The 15,830-nt window shown below is 60.1% G+C and overlaps 2 protein-coding genes across 7 annotated transcripts in view; both read left to right on the top strand.

The window, feature by feature from the left end:
- The first annotated feature begins 2,511 nt into the window (after positions 1–2,511).
- ZBED1 (zinc finger BED-type containing 1) lies at positions 2,512–14,713 on the top strand. 2 transcript variants are annotated; one of them, XM_058713711.1, is made up of 2 exons: positions 2,512–2,686; positions 11,231–14,713. In XM_058713711.1, the coding sequence occupies exon 2, from the start codon at positions 11,284–11,286 to the stop codon at positions 13,366–13,368; it is 2,085 nt and encodes a 694-aa protein (XP_058569694.1). In that variant the 5' UTR covers positions 2,512–2,686; positions 11,231–11,283; the 3' UTR covers positions 13,369–14,713. The 2 variants fall into 2 exon arrangements, with proteins under 2 accessions (XP_058569694.1, XP_058569693.1); XM_058713710.1 differs by lacking the exon at positions 2,512–2,686 and adding an exon at positions 5,314–5,453.
- Positions 5,322–15,830, top strand: part of DHRSX (dehydrogenase/reductase X-linked) — a 228,925-nt gene continuing 218,416 nt past the window's right edge. For 4 of the 5 annotated variants that reach the window (XR_009257163.1, XM_058713716.1, XM_058713713.1 and 1 more), the window contains exon 1: positions 5,322–5,453. Coding sequence is in view for 4 of the 5 variants with exons in the window: in XM_058713716.1 (XP_058569699.1) it covers positions 5,345–5,453 (109 nt within the window). In the remaining variant the exon portion in view is untranslated. The remainder of the gene's footprint in view (positions 5,454–15,830) is intronic. The other variant, XM_058713714.1, reaches the window with a different exon arrangement.

Below are 15,830 nucleotides of genomic sequence, written 5' to 3'. Positions count from 1 at the left end.
AAAACCCCCCAAACAACCAAACAAACTGCACCAAAACTGAAAAACCAAACAACCAAAGAAACCACAAACCAAAACACAAAACACAAAACACAAAAGTTCTGCAATGTTCTGAAAGCAAAACACAAAAGTTCTGCAATGTTCACTGTCTGGAATTTTTTCAAAAAATTTTTCAAATGTTTATTTATTTTTGAGAGAGAGAGAGAGAGAGAGAGACAGAGCGTGAGCAGGGGAGGAGCAGAAAGAGAGGGAGACACAGAATTCGAAGCAGGATCCAGGCTCCAAGCTGTCAGTACAGAGCCCGATTTGGGGCTTGAAGTCATGAACCACGAGATCATGACCTGAGCTGATACCAAGAGTCTGAGGCTTAACCGACTGAGCCACCCAGGCACCCCGAGCATCATGTGTTCAAGATCCGTCCATGTGACAGCACCCCTCCACACTCGGATCCTTTTCCCGGCTGAGAAATACTCCCCCGTACGGATGAACACATTTCCCCAAAACCACACCTTGGAGTTCACCCCAGTTTTCTGTCCGATTTCTTTCAGGATTTGCCAGCACGTCGTGACTCACTTGCCCTGTGAGCATTTTCCAGAATCTGAATTTTTAACAGGTGCCTCAGATTTTTTGTGTGTGTGTCTTCTGTAGCCACTCTGGATCTCACCTCTAGGACACACGCTTTAAAACAGTCTCTCCGGGGCGCCTGGGTGGCGCAGTCGGTTAAGCGTCCGACTTCAGCCAGGTCACGATCTCGCGGTCCGTGAGTTCGAGCCCCGCGTCAGGCTCTGGGCTGATGGCTCGGAGCCTGTTTCCGATTCTGTGTCTCCCTCTCTCTCTGCCCCTCCCCCGTTCATGCTCTGTCTCTCTCTGTCCCAAAAATAAATAAAAAAACGATGAAAAAAAAAATTTATAAAACAGTCTCTCCAGACGGGTAGGGGAAACATCCGTGTGCTTGCTCAGCTGGGCTCGGCGTTTGTGGCCTTGCCGGTCAGTGAAACACCGGAACGCCCCCTCCCCTCCACCAGGTCCCTTGGCCGCCACACTCCCAACCACACGACGCTGTAAGGGCCAATATTCGGGCCCCATACCCTATGCTTCCATATAGAAGTTGAGACCCTTGAGCAACATACTAATTCCCCACCCCACTCTGCTCACCCCTCACCGCACACCCCCTCTGATCCGGGGGGCCAGGCTCAGACCTTGCTTGTCGCCTGACCACTAGGCTCGAGGTCCCCGCCAGCTTGCGGGATTATTCCAACAAGACTACCACACCCTCCCACCAGGACCAGGGCCGCGTGGTGCTCCTGTTCCTAAAATGCCTGGAGGCTCACTGTCCTCACGTGCAAACTCACGTGTCTACCAAGCAGACTGCAGGCACCGTTTATATCCACCATTATTGCATTCTGCCCCCCCCCACTTTATTTTTTATTTCTTTATTTTATAAGTTTGCTTATTCATTTTGGAAGAGAGAGAGAGATTGAGCATCAGCAGGGGAGAGGCAGACAGCAAGGGAGAGAGAGAGAGAATCCCAAGCAGTCTCCACGCCCGGTGCGGAGCCTGAGGCCAGACTCGATCTCAAAGACCGTGACAGCATGACCTGAGCCGAAATCGAGAGTCAGTCGCTTAGCCGACTGAGCCACCCAGGCGCCCCCCTCCCCACCCCCGACTTTAAAACAAGGAAAACTGTAAACACAGTCTGGTGCCCTTAGGGTTATCATGAGGTCCTTGCACTGCGCACACAGCACGTGCGGGAGGGGGTGGCCGCAGGACAACCACACGGGAGCCCCGTTCTGCCTCACCGTCTTCCCACAGAGGGTTTCAGCCTTGGGGTTGTGCCTTCCTCTTCGGGCCCAGATCGACCCACCTGCAAGCAGTGGGGCCCGCGGCTCCTCAAACGGTCGGGAATCTCTAGACCACGCTGTAGCAGGCCAGCCAGTGGCCGGGCCCGCGTCCCTGCGGCAGCCGTGAGCGTGCATCGTCACCCGGCACAGGGGACTCTGCAGACGTCACTTAGCCATGCACCTGAAAATAGGCAGGTAATCCTAGATTAACCTGCTCAGACCGTTCTAATCCCACGAGCCCTCAAAAGCAGACAACCTTGTCCAGCTGGAGGCACAGAGATACGGCAGAGGGCAAGGGGCACGCATTGCAAGAAGAGGGGTCTGGGGGACACCCGCCGGGACCAGAGAGGGGCCTCCAGGAGCCCAGGGTTGCCCCCTGCCGACGGCCCCCGAGAGCTCGTGCTCATCCTTGTCCGGGGGATGCCCGCAGGGACCCAGTGGGTGGACGCCCCAGTTTGGACCCCAGGAGACCTTGAGTGGAACCAGTGTCTCGTTTCGAGCAGTTGCATTTGGGGTGATTTATTGCAAGTGTGGTAAAAACCAGATTGAAGAAGCTTCTGTGTCTTCCAGATCAGGAAGGTGACTGGGGGGGGGGTGGTCCCCTAAAAGCACTGCAGGACGCATCTGGGGCTGCGGAAACCTCACGATACGGCACTTAGGGGAGACTGGACAAGAGGAGAGGAGGGGACCACATGCCTGTCCTGGCTGCTTTTGCACAAACGCTGAGAAATCCCGCTGCTCACTGGTGAACCCCGGGTTCCACACCCTCGTCGTTTTCACGCTGTGAGCCACAAACTGCCCACCCCACACGGCAGGGGCTGCTGTGGGGAACAGGGCACAGGTGACAGGTACGGTGACTCTCCCCGATGGTCTATGCTGGGTGTACCTGGCCGAGCAGGGCAGGCCCATATACTCTGGTCCCGCAGGGCATCCCGGGAAGGCTTCTGGGCCTCAGTTTCCTGATCTGCAGCACAGAAGGTTGCAAAGGCCAGAAGAAACCTTCCGAACCCGGCTGGGGGTTGCAGGAAGTTGCTGTGTGTCCCTGGCATCTTAGAATCGCATGGAAAGCCAGTCCAGGTGGCCGGAGTGAAAGGGTGCCCCCTGCAGTCAGGCCTGGGGGGGGGGATCCACCTCCTAGGGGAGGGAGTCCTGGGAGATCCCGGGTCCTGGTGGGGGTCTGGGATCTGGAGGGTTATGGACAGGTGTGGGACCCGGTGGTCTCTCCTAGTGTGTGTGTGTGTGTGTGTGTGTGTGTGTGTGTGTGTGTGTAAGAGATTCTAATCTGCATTCAGGTGGCTGTTGGCATTGAGGGCAATATGAGTGGGGGTCTTGGGTTCTGGCGGTATTGAGGTCCTTGTGGGGTAGCCGGGTTTAGGTGTCCATCGTGGTGGGGGGGGTTCTGGGTAGGGGTCTGTGGGGGAATCTCAGTGAAACTCCAGTGATCCCAACACGGGTCTGGGGGGGGGGGGGGGCTCAGGTGGGTCCAGGCAGGACTGTGACCAGAAGCAGCATAGGGAGTCCCCAGCCACAATGTGTGGGGATGTGTGATTCCAGTGGGGTCTGCTGGGAGTCCCTGCGGGAGTCGGTGGGGGCCTGCGGGGGTCCTCATAGGACTTTTGTGGTCTGGTAGGGGTCTGGGTGAGGGTCCCTGATTTGAGTGGGGGTCTGGATGGGGGAGTGTGAGGTCTGGGCAGGGATTCATTCATGTGCATGTCCATGTAGGGTTTTGCACTGTGGAGGAGTGTTGGGTGGGGGCAGGGTCCCGGGGTCTGGAAGGGGTCCCTGGGCAGGACTTCCAGGTTCTGGGAGAGGTCTCTGGTCTGGGCAGGGGCCCCCGGGCTGGGGTAGGGTGGGTGGTGCTGTCTGGGTGGGGTCTCTAATCCTACCTCTGGGCAGGGTCCCTAGGTGGGTGACCCGGGTCCAGGAGGGATCTGGAAGGAAGTCCCGGGCAGGGGTCCTAGTCCCGGATCTGGGGTTCAGGCGGGGGCCCTGTGCAAGGCTCCACCGGGGGTTCCTGGGCCAGGGTATGGTGTATGGGGACCCATGGACCGGGAGAGGGGAGAGGTCCATGGGTGCGGTCCCCTCGTGGGGTTCTGGCATCTGGGTGGGGTTCGGGTCGGGGGTCTTGGGCCTGCGAGGCAGTCACTGGGTAGGGGTTGGGGGTCCGGATGGGGATCTCTGGTCTAGCATCCGGGCTGGGTCCCTACCAAGTGACAGACACAGGGTCCCTGGGCAGAGTCCGGCAAGGCCAGGAAGGGGTCCCCGGCTGGGGTCCGGGATCTGGTCGGGGTCGCAGGATGAAGGGAGGGGTCGGGGTAGCGGTGGAGTTTCCGGGGAAGGGGTCCAGGGTCCAGGCAGGGTCAGGCAGGGTGTTTGGGGAGGGGGTCCGGAGGCGGAGTCGGGGAGGCACCAGGCGGGGATCCAGGGTGTGGGCCGGTGAGGGAGGAGTCTCGGAAGGGGGGCAAGAGTCCGGGCAGGGGTCCAGGGTCCCGATCTGGTTCCGGGCAGGGGTCCATGGTCAGGCAGGGCTCTCGGGCCGGGGTCCAGGGTTGGGTTCGGGTCAGGGAGGGGTTCCCAGGCGGGGGTCCGGGGTGTGGGCAGGTCCCCAGGCGGGGTTCCGGGGTCATGGCAGGGTCCCCGGGGCGGGGTGGGGGTGGGGGGTGTTGGGACGGGGGTCCAGGGTCCGGCAGGGTCCGCGGGTGGGGGTCCGGGGTCAGGGCGGTTACCCGGGGTCTGGGCCTCTGGCGGGGGCCCCCGGCGGGGTTTGGGGTTCGTGGGTCGCGTCGGGGTGAGGGCGGGGGCCCCGGGCGGGGGATGGGGGGCGGGGTCCCGGGGCGGGGGTCCGGAATCGGGGGTTGGGTCGGGGTCAGGGAGGGGGCCCGGGGTCAGGGCGGGGACCCCAGGCGGGGGGCGGGGGTCAGGTCCGGGTCAGGGCGGGGGTTGGGAGTCGGGTCGGGGTCACGGCGGGGGTGCCTGGCGGGGGTCGGGGGTTGGGCGGGGTCCCTGGCGGGGTTCGGGGGTTGGGTCGGGGTCAGGGCGGGGCCCGGGGTCGGGTTGGGGCCTCGGGAGGGGGTCGGGGGGGGGGGGTTGGGGCGGGGTCCCTGGCGGGTTTCGGGGGTCGCGTCGGGGTCAGGGAGGGGTGTCGGGGCGGAGGCCCCGGGCGGGGGGCGGGGGTCGGGGGTCAGGGGTGGGGGGTCGGGTCGGGGTCACGGCGGGGGCCCGGGGTCGGGTGCGGGCCCCGGGAGGGGGTCGGGGGGGTTGGGGCGGGGTCCCTGGCGGGGTTCGGGGGTCGCGTCGGGTCAGGGAGGGGGGTCGGGCGGGGGCCCCGGGCGGGGGAGGTCGTGGGCGGGGGGGGGGGGGGGGAGGTCGGGGCGGGGTCCCGGCTCCCGGGCCGGGGCGGGCGCGGAGGGCGGGCCGCGCGGGCGCGTTTCCGCCGGCCGGTGTCGCGCCGGGTCCCGGGGGCGGGCGGCGGCGGCGGGCGGCGCGGAAGCGGCGGCCGGGCAGCCATGTCGCCTTTGTCTGCGGCGCGGGCGGCCCTGCGGGTCTACGCGGCGGGCGCGGCGGTGGTGTTGGCGCAGCTGCTGCGGCGCTGCCTCGGGGGCTTCGCGGAGCCAGGTCAGCGGGGCTGGGGGGGAGGGGGCGGCGCGCTCGTCGCTCGGCGGGGCCTGGGGGGGGGGGGGTCGGGGTGGGGAGGCGCGGGCGGGCCGGCTGCAGGGGGGAGGCGCGCGGCGCGGCAGGCCGGGGCGGGGCGGGGGGCGAGAGGGCCCCGGGGCTCCTCGCTGCCGCCGGGCCGGGGCCGGGGTCTCCCGGAAGCACCCCCCCCTCCCCCGCTCCCCGGCCCTGGGGCTGCCGTGCGCGCCGCCGGGGGTCCCCGCGGGGACGGGGCGCGCGGGGCCGCCCCGGAGGTGCCCCCTTCCCCTCCCCCAGCCCCGGGCGCGGCGGCGGCGGCGGCGGCGGCGGCCTCTTCCCGGAAGGCCTGGCTGGGGCCCGCTCGGTGCCCGCGCCCGGAACAGCGCCCCGCTGCGCCCGGAGCTCCGGGTCGGGACCCGCCGGCGCGCCGGGCAGCGCTGGGGACCGGCCGCGTGGCCGCGGACCCCGTCGCCGGGAGGCCCCGGTGCGCGCGCGGCCTCACGGGGACCCGGGGCCCCCCCTCCGGCGGGTCCGCACGGGCCGCGGGTTATTTTTAGGCCACAGAGGAGTCCTTTCCCAAACACGGCACTCGCCGGGAGCTGGGCTAGTGCGCTACCTTGCAGTCCGTACCCCCGGCTCTGCTGCCGCCTGCGCCGGGGGTCCCAGGGAGCTGTGCCAGTCCCTGGAGCACCCCGCAGGACCCCCACCCCCCGCCCCACACCCCGAGACGCGCCACACGGAGAGCAGAGCGTGTGTTGTCGCCAAAATACAGCTGAGCCTTGAACGATTCCGGCCTCAAGCGTGCAGTTTCACCCACATGCGAGTTTTCTGGGGTTTTGCGTTTGTGTTTGTGTTTGTTTTTGTTTTGCACAATGACACCACACCACTCCGAGTGCGTTTTCTCTCCCTTCCCATTTTCTTAATCACCTTTCCTTTTCTGTAACTTCCTTCATTGGAAGAACACAGCGTCTTCTACTTGATACACAAAGTAGGGGCCAGCGCGCCGTGCCTGGGACCCGTGAGGCGCCGGGTCCACACTCACGAACTGTGTGCGAAGCCGCAAGTTCCGAGCCGGTTTTCCAGGCTGGGGGCACTTGGCCCCCGCTCACCCCCACGTTGTTCAAGATCCAACTGTACTTTTCAGTTCCGCCCTCTAGCCGCTAACGGAGGGGAGGGGAGGGGGGGGGGCTCTGGGTCAGACCCTGAGAGTCTCAGCTGTGAGTAGGAAGAAGAGATTGTTTTCAGGGAGCCCCACCCTCCCCAACCTACACTCAGGGAAGTGAATCTTTGATTTTTACCTGAGTTTTACGTCGTCTGATACACTGGAGTTTGGTATTTTCTAACACATTTATAGGCAGTAGAAGCCAAGGCAGCGGAGGTGGGGGGTGACGAGCCAGCCAGTACTGGGAAGTCAACTGGTGTCTTTTAAATCAGCTTGGGCACAGTGACGAGCTACGGGCAAGCCGCCCCAAGTTGTAGGATGTGGTGGCTTCTGTGTTTCCATGTGATTTCGCTTTTAGACGGGCCCCTATCTAAGGCTCTGTTGCCTGTGTAGGAGCCCATCCACGGGGTTCCCAGAAAAGACAGGTTCAATCTGGCAAAGGGATTTGAACTTGCGTGTTTCAAGAACTTGTTTCTGTGTGTTGGAGCTGACGGCTTGGTCTGGTCTTTCCACTTGTTGATTAAAAAAAAAACAAACAAACCAAAAAAAAAAAAAAAAAAAACGGTGAAAATACAAGCCAGTCCTGAAGTCACATGTCCGCCAGAGGAGTCCTTATCTGTGCCCCAGAACTGGATCGTTACATATAAAGATGAACTTTTTCCTGGTGGCCCCACGTGAACCCCCCCGCCTGTCTGTGCGTTAGAGACAATGTTAGATACTGTGGGAAGAGGGGGTCTCCTCTGAGGTCTGCTGGTTGCCTGTTGCCCACGCCTTGCTGTGCCTTTTAAACCTTTTGTGATCTTCTCCTCCCCAGACCGCACCTTTGAAGGAGAGCCAGTGAACTTTGTCCTGGGGGCCTCGAGCTAAACAGTAAAAAGCTGAGTGTTTTTGTGTGAACTCAGACCAGGAGGTGGCTCTTGTACCTTTTGTTTATTTGTTTTATTTTTTAATGCTTATTTATTTATTTGTTATTTTTGGGGACAGACAGAAAGAGCATGAGCAGGGGAATGGCAGAGAGAGAGAGAGAGAGAGAGAGAGAGAGAGAGAGAGAGAGAGAATTATAGAATCGGAAGCAGGCTCCAAGCTGTCAGCACAGAGCCCACCGCGGGGCTCGAGCCCACGCACCGTGAGATCATGCCCTGAGCCGAAGTCGGACGCTTAAGCGATGGAGCCAGCCAGGCACTTGTCTCTTGCACGTTTTATAAAAGGGGTTACACGTGGCAGGCATGATGTCTGATGTCATTCAGACTGTATGCGGGTAAGAAATAAAGAGCTAAGAGGTGAGCGGTCCTGCCTGCTAACATTTCTCAATTTCTTAAAATTGATCCACAAACAAGATCGTTACAGACTCAGGAATGAATGTTGGTCATGTCTTTTTAGAGAAGGCGTACCAACAAACCGAGTTCCCATGAGATAGTCTCATTTCCAGATTTTTTGTGTGGTCAACCCTGGCCAGACGGCCCATCACATGCTGAGGTGTATCTATCCGTCATATCTTAAAAATACACGATTATTATTATTATTATTATTATTATTATTATTTTACCGCATTTAATATCCCAATGTCATCCCAACGCCCAAGCACTGGCCTCAAACCTTCCGGAAATTGCCGTGTTGTCTGGGGACACCTGCTCACATTGGCACCATCAACGGAGGGTTTGTCTGTTGCAAATTAACACGTCTCGATGCATCAGTGAGTTTTGAAAAGGAGAGAAAATCGACTTGATGTGTTTCAGGGCGCTGTTCTGATATTGCAGAAAATTCTTAAAAATTCTGTTTGGGGGGCGTCTGTGTGGTTCAGTCGGTTGAGCGTCTGATTTCAGCTCAGGGCATGATCTCACGGTCTGTGGGTTTGAGCCCTGCGTTGGGCCGGATTCTGTGTCTCCCTCTCTCTCTGTCCCTCCACCACCCATGCTCTGTCTTTCTGTCTCTCTCTCAAAAGTAAATAAACGTTAAAAAATGCATACATAAAATCACAGAAGCCAATGATCTGTTATTAGCAGTGACACAGTTTTTTCAGTTGAAAAAAAATAAGGACATTTCTCCAGGAGGCAAAGTAGGCTAGCGACTGTCGCGGCCCTGTGTTCGGTGTTGGCCATTCGCTGGTCTCTTGAGTGCCGGGACTTCTGGAAGGTGGCAGGCTCTGTGTCCACTGCTCTCCCCTACCCCTCGGGATGTGCTGTTTGGGAAGGATACTGACCACTCTCTGAAAAAGGCAAGAGCTTGCGGTCCCCCGGGGGGGGGGGGTTCTTGGGGACGGTCCCCCAGAGGTCCTTGGAGTATGAGGTCCCCCAGAGGTCCCGCCAGTATGAGCTGTGAAAGGCGGACTTGAAGAAACCTTTACAGGTGGCCGTGTCGGCATGGATGTCATAGACCGCGGAAGGCAGCCCTGCCCGGTGGCCTTCCAGGGGCTCACGGGAAGCTGTCACCTGCTGTCCTGGGCCGCGGGGGGCGGGGAGGGGGAGGGAGGCTGAGTTTCTGACCTAGCTGTGTGCACCAAGGGGAAGAAACCAACTAGAAGACCCGCCCGCCCACAGGCCCTGCTTGGGATGCCGCCGGGATTGTGTGCAACCCTCGGTCGGGGTCTCCTGACCTCATTCCGCTAAATTAAAGACACGTGTTCTAACGAAGATGACGCGGCAGGAAGACTGGACACCTGGGACACCCACATGGTGTTCCTTGGGTCCGACGTTCCCCTTCCGGAACCAGGGTGCCGCACTGTTCGCGGATCCTTGACTGTCCACCTGACCTGGAGACTCCGCGCCCCGTATCTTGGCTCCTTACCTGGAGCGGGTCACAGCTGTGGTGCCCTCTATGCCGCCCGGGGACCATAATGCCCCGTCCGGGGTATTGTGACGTCTTCCTGAAAATCCTCAGGCAGGCCAGCGTGGAGGGGCGTGCCTGCCTGTGAGGACGCGGGGGCCTTCGTGGCATGGTGTTGACACTCAGTATCTTTTAAAGTTTCACCTTTGTCCTAGGACTGTCCTGGGTCAGCCTTACCTAAGTGCCGCTGGCTTACAATGTCAGAAATCCATCCTTTCCCAGCTCTGGAGATCAGATTCTGAGATCCAGGTGGGGCGGGACCACTGAGAACCAGGCAGGGCAGGGCTGGTGGGATCCAGGGAGGGCAGGACCCCTGAGATCCAGGCAGGGGCAGGGCCGCTGAGATCCAGGAGGGGCAGGGCCACTGAGATCCAGGCAGGGCCACTGAGATCCAGGCAGGACAGGGCCGCTGAGATCCAGGAGGGGCAGGGCCACTGAGATCCAGGAGGGGCAGGACCACTGAGATCCAGGCAGGGCAGGGTCACTGAGATCCAGGCAGGGCAGGGTCACTGAGATCCAGGCAGGGCAGGGCCACTGAGATCCAGGGGGGGCAGGACCACTGAGATGCAGGCCAGTCTGAGCCCACTCCCTCCAGAGGCTCTAGGGGAGGGTCCTTCCTGCCTTTTCCACTTCTGGGGGCTCCTGGCGTCCCTGGACTTGAGGCTGTGTCTCTCCCATGACCTCTTCTTGACATCCTTCACCTAATCATAGCGGGGTCCTATTTCAAATGTGGTTCCATTTCCAGGTTCTGGGAGTACCCGCATTTCGGTGGGAGGTCTGGTCTTCGGTTTCCTGTGCACCCTGAGATTTTGTTCTGACCACGTCTCCAATACTCAGAAAATGCCTGATTGGTGTAGTTTGCCTTGTGACGCCCTGAGCACTTTATGGTGGGTTAAAACATTGCAGACCTAACAGAGACCTTTCGACAGAACCCAGCTGCCCTTTTGGGCATCTGTGCCCTGACTGGCGGCTCCAAGAGGCCAGACTTCTGGGGCTTCAGGGACGGCGGGCGCCCTGGGGCCTGCCTCCTAGGTCATGAAAACCTCCCCCCCCCGAGAGCCTGGCGTTGCTGGACCCGGGCACAGCAAATGCATATTTCTGCGCACAGGGGGGCATTTTGAGAAGCTCCCGGAATCACGATGTCCGTTCCTGCCCCCACGACGTTCCCGATCACGGACGTGCCCGAGCTCAAAAGGGAGTGTGCCATGTTCCCAAAGGCGTCGCTTTAAACTGTGAAATTTGGAGGACAAAAAAACCAAAAAAAAAAAATTGCTATGCCTGTTAGGCAACGTAAAGGCTCTCCTGTCGAAAGTGAAATCCTGTGTTTGTTTCCTGGACGCCGTGCGCCTCTCGTCCTCGCTCCCAAAACGAGGCTTGAGCAGGCGGTGGTGGTGGGTCCTCCGGGGTCCTTGGGGACGTGGGCTTCCGCACGCAGCGAGCAGTGTCCCCGAGAGTGACCCCTCCCGGCAGGTGCCCGGTTGGCGGATGCGGTAGCACAGGAAACCATAAACAGCCAACGTGAGGAAGGAGCTATGAGGACAGAGAAACCCACAGACGTGCATGTTCTCAGACGCGCGGAGGCGTCCCTGCACGTGGGACTGAGCTGCGGGAAGAGAGCACTCAGCCCAGCTGCGCGAGCGAGCCCCCTCCGCTTTGCCAAAGCCACGCACGCCCTGGTCGGGTCCCCGTGCCCCGCGGCCTGCAGACCGCGTGCTCGCTCCCTCTTCGCCCGTGCCTGGGTCCCTTCTCACGCTGTGTTTGTCTTCCCGGCTCCCAGCAGGTGCGCAGGAATGAGTGGAGGCCCCCCAGGCGGGCCGCGGCACAGAAGCCATGGAGGCGAAGGGCCTGGACCCGTCCCAGACGGACCTCAAGTTGGTGGCCCACCCGCGCGCCAAAAGCAAAGTGTGGAAGTACTTTGGCTTTGACACGAACGCCGAGGGATGCATCCTGCAGTGGAAAAAGATATACTGTCGCATCTGCATGGCTCAGATTGCCTACTCCGGGAACACCTCCAACCTGTCCTACCACCTGGAGAAGAACCACCCCGACGAGTTCTGCGAGTTCGTCAAGAGCAACACGGAGCAGATGCGCGAGGCCTTCGCCACCGCCTTCTCCAAGCTGAAGCCCGAGGCCTCCCAGCTGGCCCCGCAGGACACGCTGGCCGCCAAGGCCGGCCACGGCCACGAGAGCAAGCGGCAGCAGGAGCTCACGGCCGCTGTGCTCGGCCTCATCTGCGAGGGCCTGTACCCCGCCTCCATCGTGGACGAGCCCACCTTCAAGGTGCTGCTGAAGACGGCCGACCCCAGGTACGAGCTGCCCAGCAGGAAGTTCGTGTGCAGCAAGGCCATCCCCGAGAAGTACGGCGTCGTGCGCGAGGCCGTCCTCAAGGAGCTGGGCGACACCTCCTGGTGTGGCATCTCCACTGACATGTGGAGGAGTGAGAACCAGAACCGGGCGTACGTGACGCTGGCCGCCCACTTCCTGGGCGGCGGGGCCCCCGGCTGCCTGTCCGTGGGCTCCCGCTGCCTGAAGACGTTCGAGGTCCCCGAGGACAACGCGGCCGAGTGCATCACCCGGGTCCTGTACGAGGCCTTCATCGAGTGGGGCATCAGCAGCAAGGTGTTCGGGGCCACCACGGACGGCGGCAAGGACATCGCCAAGGCGTGCTCCCTGCTGGACATCTCGGTCCAGATGCCCTGCCTGGGCCACACGTTCAACGCGGGCATCCAGCGTGCCCTGCAGCTGCCCAAGCTGGCCGGGCTGCTCGGCCGCTGCTGCAAGCTGGTGGAGTACTTCCAGCAGTCCGCGGTGGCCACGTACATGCTCTACGAGAAGCAGAAGCAGCAGAACGTGGCTCCCTGCATGCTGGTCAGCAACCGCGTGTCCTGGTGGGGCAGCACGCTGGCCATGCTCCAGCGCCTGAGGGAGCAGCAGTTCGTCATCGCCGGCGTGCTGGTGGAGGACAGCAACAACCACCACCTGATGCTGGAGGCGGCCGAGTGGGCCACCGTCGAGGGCCTGGTGGACCTGCTGCAGCCCTTCAAGCAGGTGGCCGAGATGCTGTCCGCCTCCAAGTACCCCATCATCAGCATGGTGAAGCCCCTGCTGCACATGCTGCTGAACACCACCCTCAACATCAAGGAGACCGACTGCAAGGAGGTGAGCATGGCCAAGGAGGTGATCGCCAAGGAGCTGTCCAAGACCTACCAGGAGACGCCGGAGATCGACATGTTCCTCAACGTGGCCACCTTCCTGGACCCCCGCTACAAGCGTCTGCCCTTCCTGTCCGCCTTCGAGAGGCAGCAGGTGGAGAACAGGGTGGTGGAGGAGGCCAAGGGGCTTCTGGACAAGGGCAAGGAGGGCGGCTACCGGCCGGCGGAGGACAAGATGTTCACGCTGCCCGAGGAGCCCCCGGTCAAGAAGCTGGTGCTGGCGTCCACGCCGCCGCCCAGCAGCGTCATCAACAGCATGCTGGCCGAGATCTTCTGCCAGACGGGGGGCGCGGAGGACCAGGAGGAGTGGCACGCGCAGGTGGTCGAGGAGCTGAGCAACTTCAAGTCGCAGAAGGTGCTGGGTCTCAACGAGGACCCGCTCAAGTGGTGGTCCGACCGCCTGGCCCTGTTCCCCGTGCTGCCCAAGGTGCTGCAGAAATATTGGTGCGTGGCGGCTACCCGCGTCTTCCCGGAGCGGCTCTTCGGCTCGTCCGCCAACGTGGTCAGCGCCAAGAGGAACCGCCTGGCCCCCGCGCACGTGGACGAGCAGGTCTTCCTGTACGAGAATGCGCGCAGCGGCGCGGAGGCCGAGCCCGAGGACGAGGACGAGGGCGAGTGGGGCCTGAACCATGAGCACATGTTCCCCCTGGGCGACGCCGTGCACGCCGGCTTCTTTGGCATCAGGGACAGCGGCTTCGTGTAGATGCCGCGGCGGGGGCGGCGGCGGGGGGGGGGGGGGCGTCACCACGAAGCTGACCCTGGATGCGTGCTCCGCTGTAAATACCCACGGTGCGCACCTGCGCGCATGCGCGTGCGCGGCCGGTGCCGTCACCAACGCAGGCGCAGGACGCAAACGCGCGGCTGTGCGCATCCAGGAGCAGCCACTCCGCGCGTTTCCTGGGAGAGCCTCCATGCGCCCCAGCGGAAGGGCACAAATCAACTAGGAAACTTCTGGAAGCCCCTTTACCCACCCGCTGGCTGGATGCTGATTGCAACTGTAAAGCCCCAGAGATCCCCAGCCAGGAGGGGAAGGGGGACAGGCTCCTTTCTCTTGCCACCCCCAAGGACGGAGTACTCCCGACCCAGAGAGTTTGGGATAATCCCCAGGCATGGGGAAAAAGAAAAAAAGAAAGAAAAAAATCAAAGCTCCCATGTCCTTCCGTCGCCAGACGCCGTCATACAAGGACTTTACACATCTGGGGCCCTGATGCACTCACGTTTACTCTCCAATTGACCTTGGCACCTTGCGTGCGGGCTGGAAGGATGCGCGCGCTCTTTCAGCCCAAGCGCCTCCTGTTTGCAAGACAGACCGGCTCTAGGTTTCGTGCGATGCGTTCCAAAGGCGCGTGGGCGGCAGTCGCGTCCCCAACAGCAGGGAGAGAGGTGTTTTGTGCCTTTCCCACGGGCGTCTCTGCCCCCTCGTGCCCCCATGCGCTTTGTGGGCGTGGTTCTTTCTAAGCCCTGCACCGCCGGCAGCTTCAGCCCTGCCCGTGGCTGTTTGTGTGTGTGTCTGTGCGATGCTTCCAAGGGCTGGTTTCTCCACCGTGTTTCTCAGGATGTGAATGAGGCCCCCGCACCCTTCCAAGCCCTGCTTGTACAGAATACCAGGGGCTTGCATGTACCCAGAGTGATTTAATGGGAATCCGGGGCAAGGGACCCTTCCGTTCTGTCTTTTAAACTCGGCACCGTGAGGGCTCCCCCCCCCCCCCCCCCATTTAAAAAGAAAACAAAACAAAAAACAAAAAAACTACCACTGGGTACTTAAGGGTCGCTGTGGCTCAACAGGCAAGCTGCTGGCGACATTGTGCAGGGCCCCGACTTCTGAGAGCGTCACGGTCGATCACCAACCGGGATTGGTCCGTGTCCTCTGGGAGGTGACTCCCCCCCCCCCCACCCCGTCTACAGGCCCAGGCTTGTATCTTGACACCAACAACTGACTATGAGCCTTCCCCACGGGATTTCTTTCTTTCCTTTCTTTCCTTTTTCTTATTTAACGCTTTGGAATTTGACTCTTGTTGAATAAACCGGAGAAACAAATGAGCTGCTAATGAATTTGTCTGATGTGTGTTCATCACGAAAGAAGCAGTCGAACCACAAGGGAGGCGTTGGTTGGTTTGTTTAAGGGATTTTCTGGCCCTCGAAGAATGAGTTCACTGTGCTTTGTTCTGAAGTCCTTGGAGATGAGAAAAGGTGTGGTCCCCTCTGGATATTTGTGCATCCCAATTATGTGTGTGAATAAAGCCGCCACCTGGTGACGTGATGCCAGGAGGAGCAGGCATTTGCCTTTTCCTTCACTGGGTTGGCTTAGGAGGCAAATGGTTTTGTTTATTTATTTTTGAGAGAGAGAGAAAGAGACAGACAGAGCATGAGCAGATGAGGGGCAGACAGAGACGAAGACACAGAATCGGAAGCAGGCTCCAGGCTCCGAGCCGTCAGCACAGAGCCCGTCCTGGGGCTTGAATTTGTGAACTGTGAGATCATGACCTGAGCCGAAGTTGGTTGCTTAACCAACTGAGCCACCCAAGCGACAGACAACAACAAAAAAAATTTTTTTTTTGCACACACACGTATTAAGTTGAGGCCCCTTTTTAGTCTTGTGAACCTGCCCACTGCATCGTGTTCCCTGGGATGCACATCTGTCTCTGTGTGTCCCCGGTGGGCACTGTGGGGGTCCGTGAGCACTGCTTATGCGCACACAGCCCCCAGCCTATCTGCACTCTCTTGTCTGGGTCTACACAGCACATCTGGGTTTATGCTTGCATCTTCTAAAGCCCTAAGTCTGACCTGGGTTTGTTGTTTTTTTTTTTTATCTTTGGTTCTTTTTTTTTTTTTTCTTTTTTTTCTTTTTCTTTTCTTTTCTTTTCTTTTCTTTTCTTTTCTTTTCTTTTCCTTTTCTTTTCCTTTCCTTTCCTTCTCTTTTCTTTTCTCTTCACTTTTCTCTTTTCTTTTCTCTTTTTCCTTGTTCGTCTTCTGCAGGAGGGCGTCATTTTAACTCTGTTTTATAACAGCCCCAAGAAGGCTGAGAAAAGGAGCCAGAGTGAACCCTGTGCACCTGTGACCCTGTGTGTGCACAGATGGTGTGCGCAAGTCTCCCATCCATTGTGTGTCTCTTGTGTGAAACAGTCTGGCCCTTCTGACTGGGTTTGTACTGCTTACAAACGTAAC

The sequence above is a fragment of the Neofelis nebulosa genome, chromosome X, assembly GCF_028018385.1.
Source record: "Neofelis nebulosa isolate mNeoNeb1 chromosome X, mNeoNeb1.pri, whole genome shotgun sequence".
In the NCBI taxonomy this organism is placed as follows: Eukaryota; Metazoa; Chordata; class Mammalia; order Carnivora; family Felidae; genus Neofelis; species Neofelis nebulosa.
This window is presented reverse-complemented; position numbering and strand designations above follow the sequence as displayed.

What these genes read in the sequence shown, in the direction of transcription:
- ZBED1 (XM_058713711.1), top strand. Translation starts at nt 11,284, where the DNA reads ATGGAGGCGAAGGGCCTGGACCCGTCCCAGACGGACCTCAAGTTGGTG.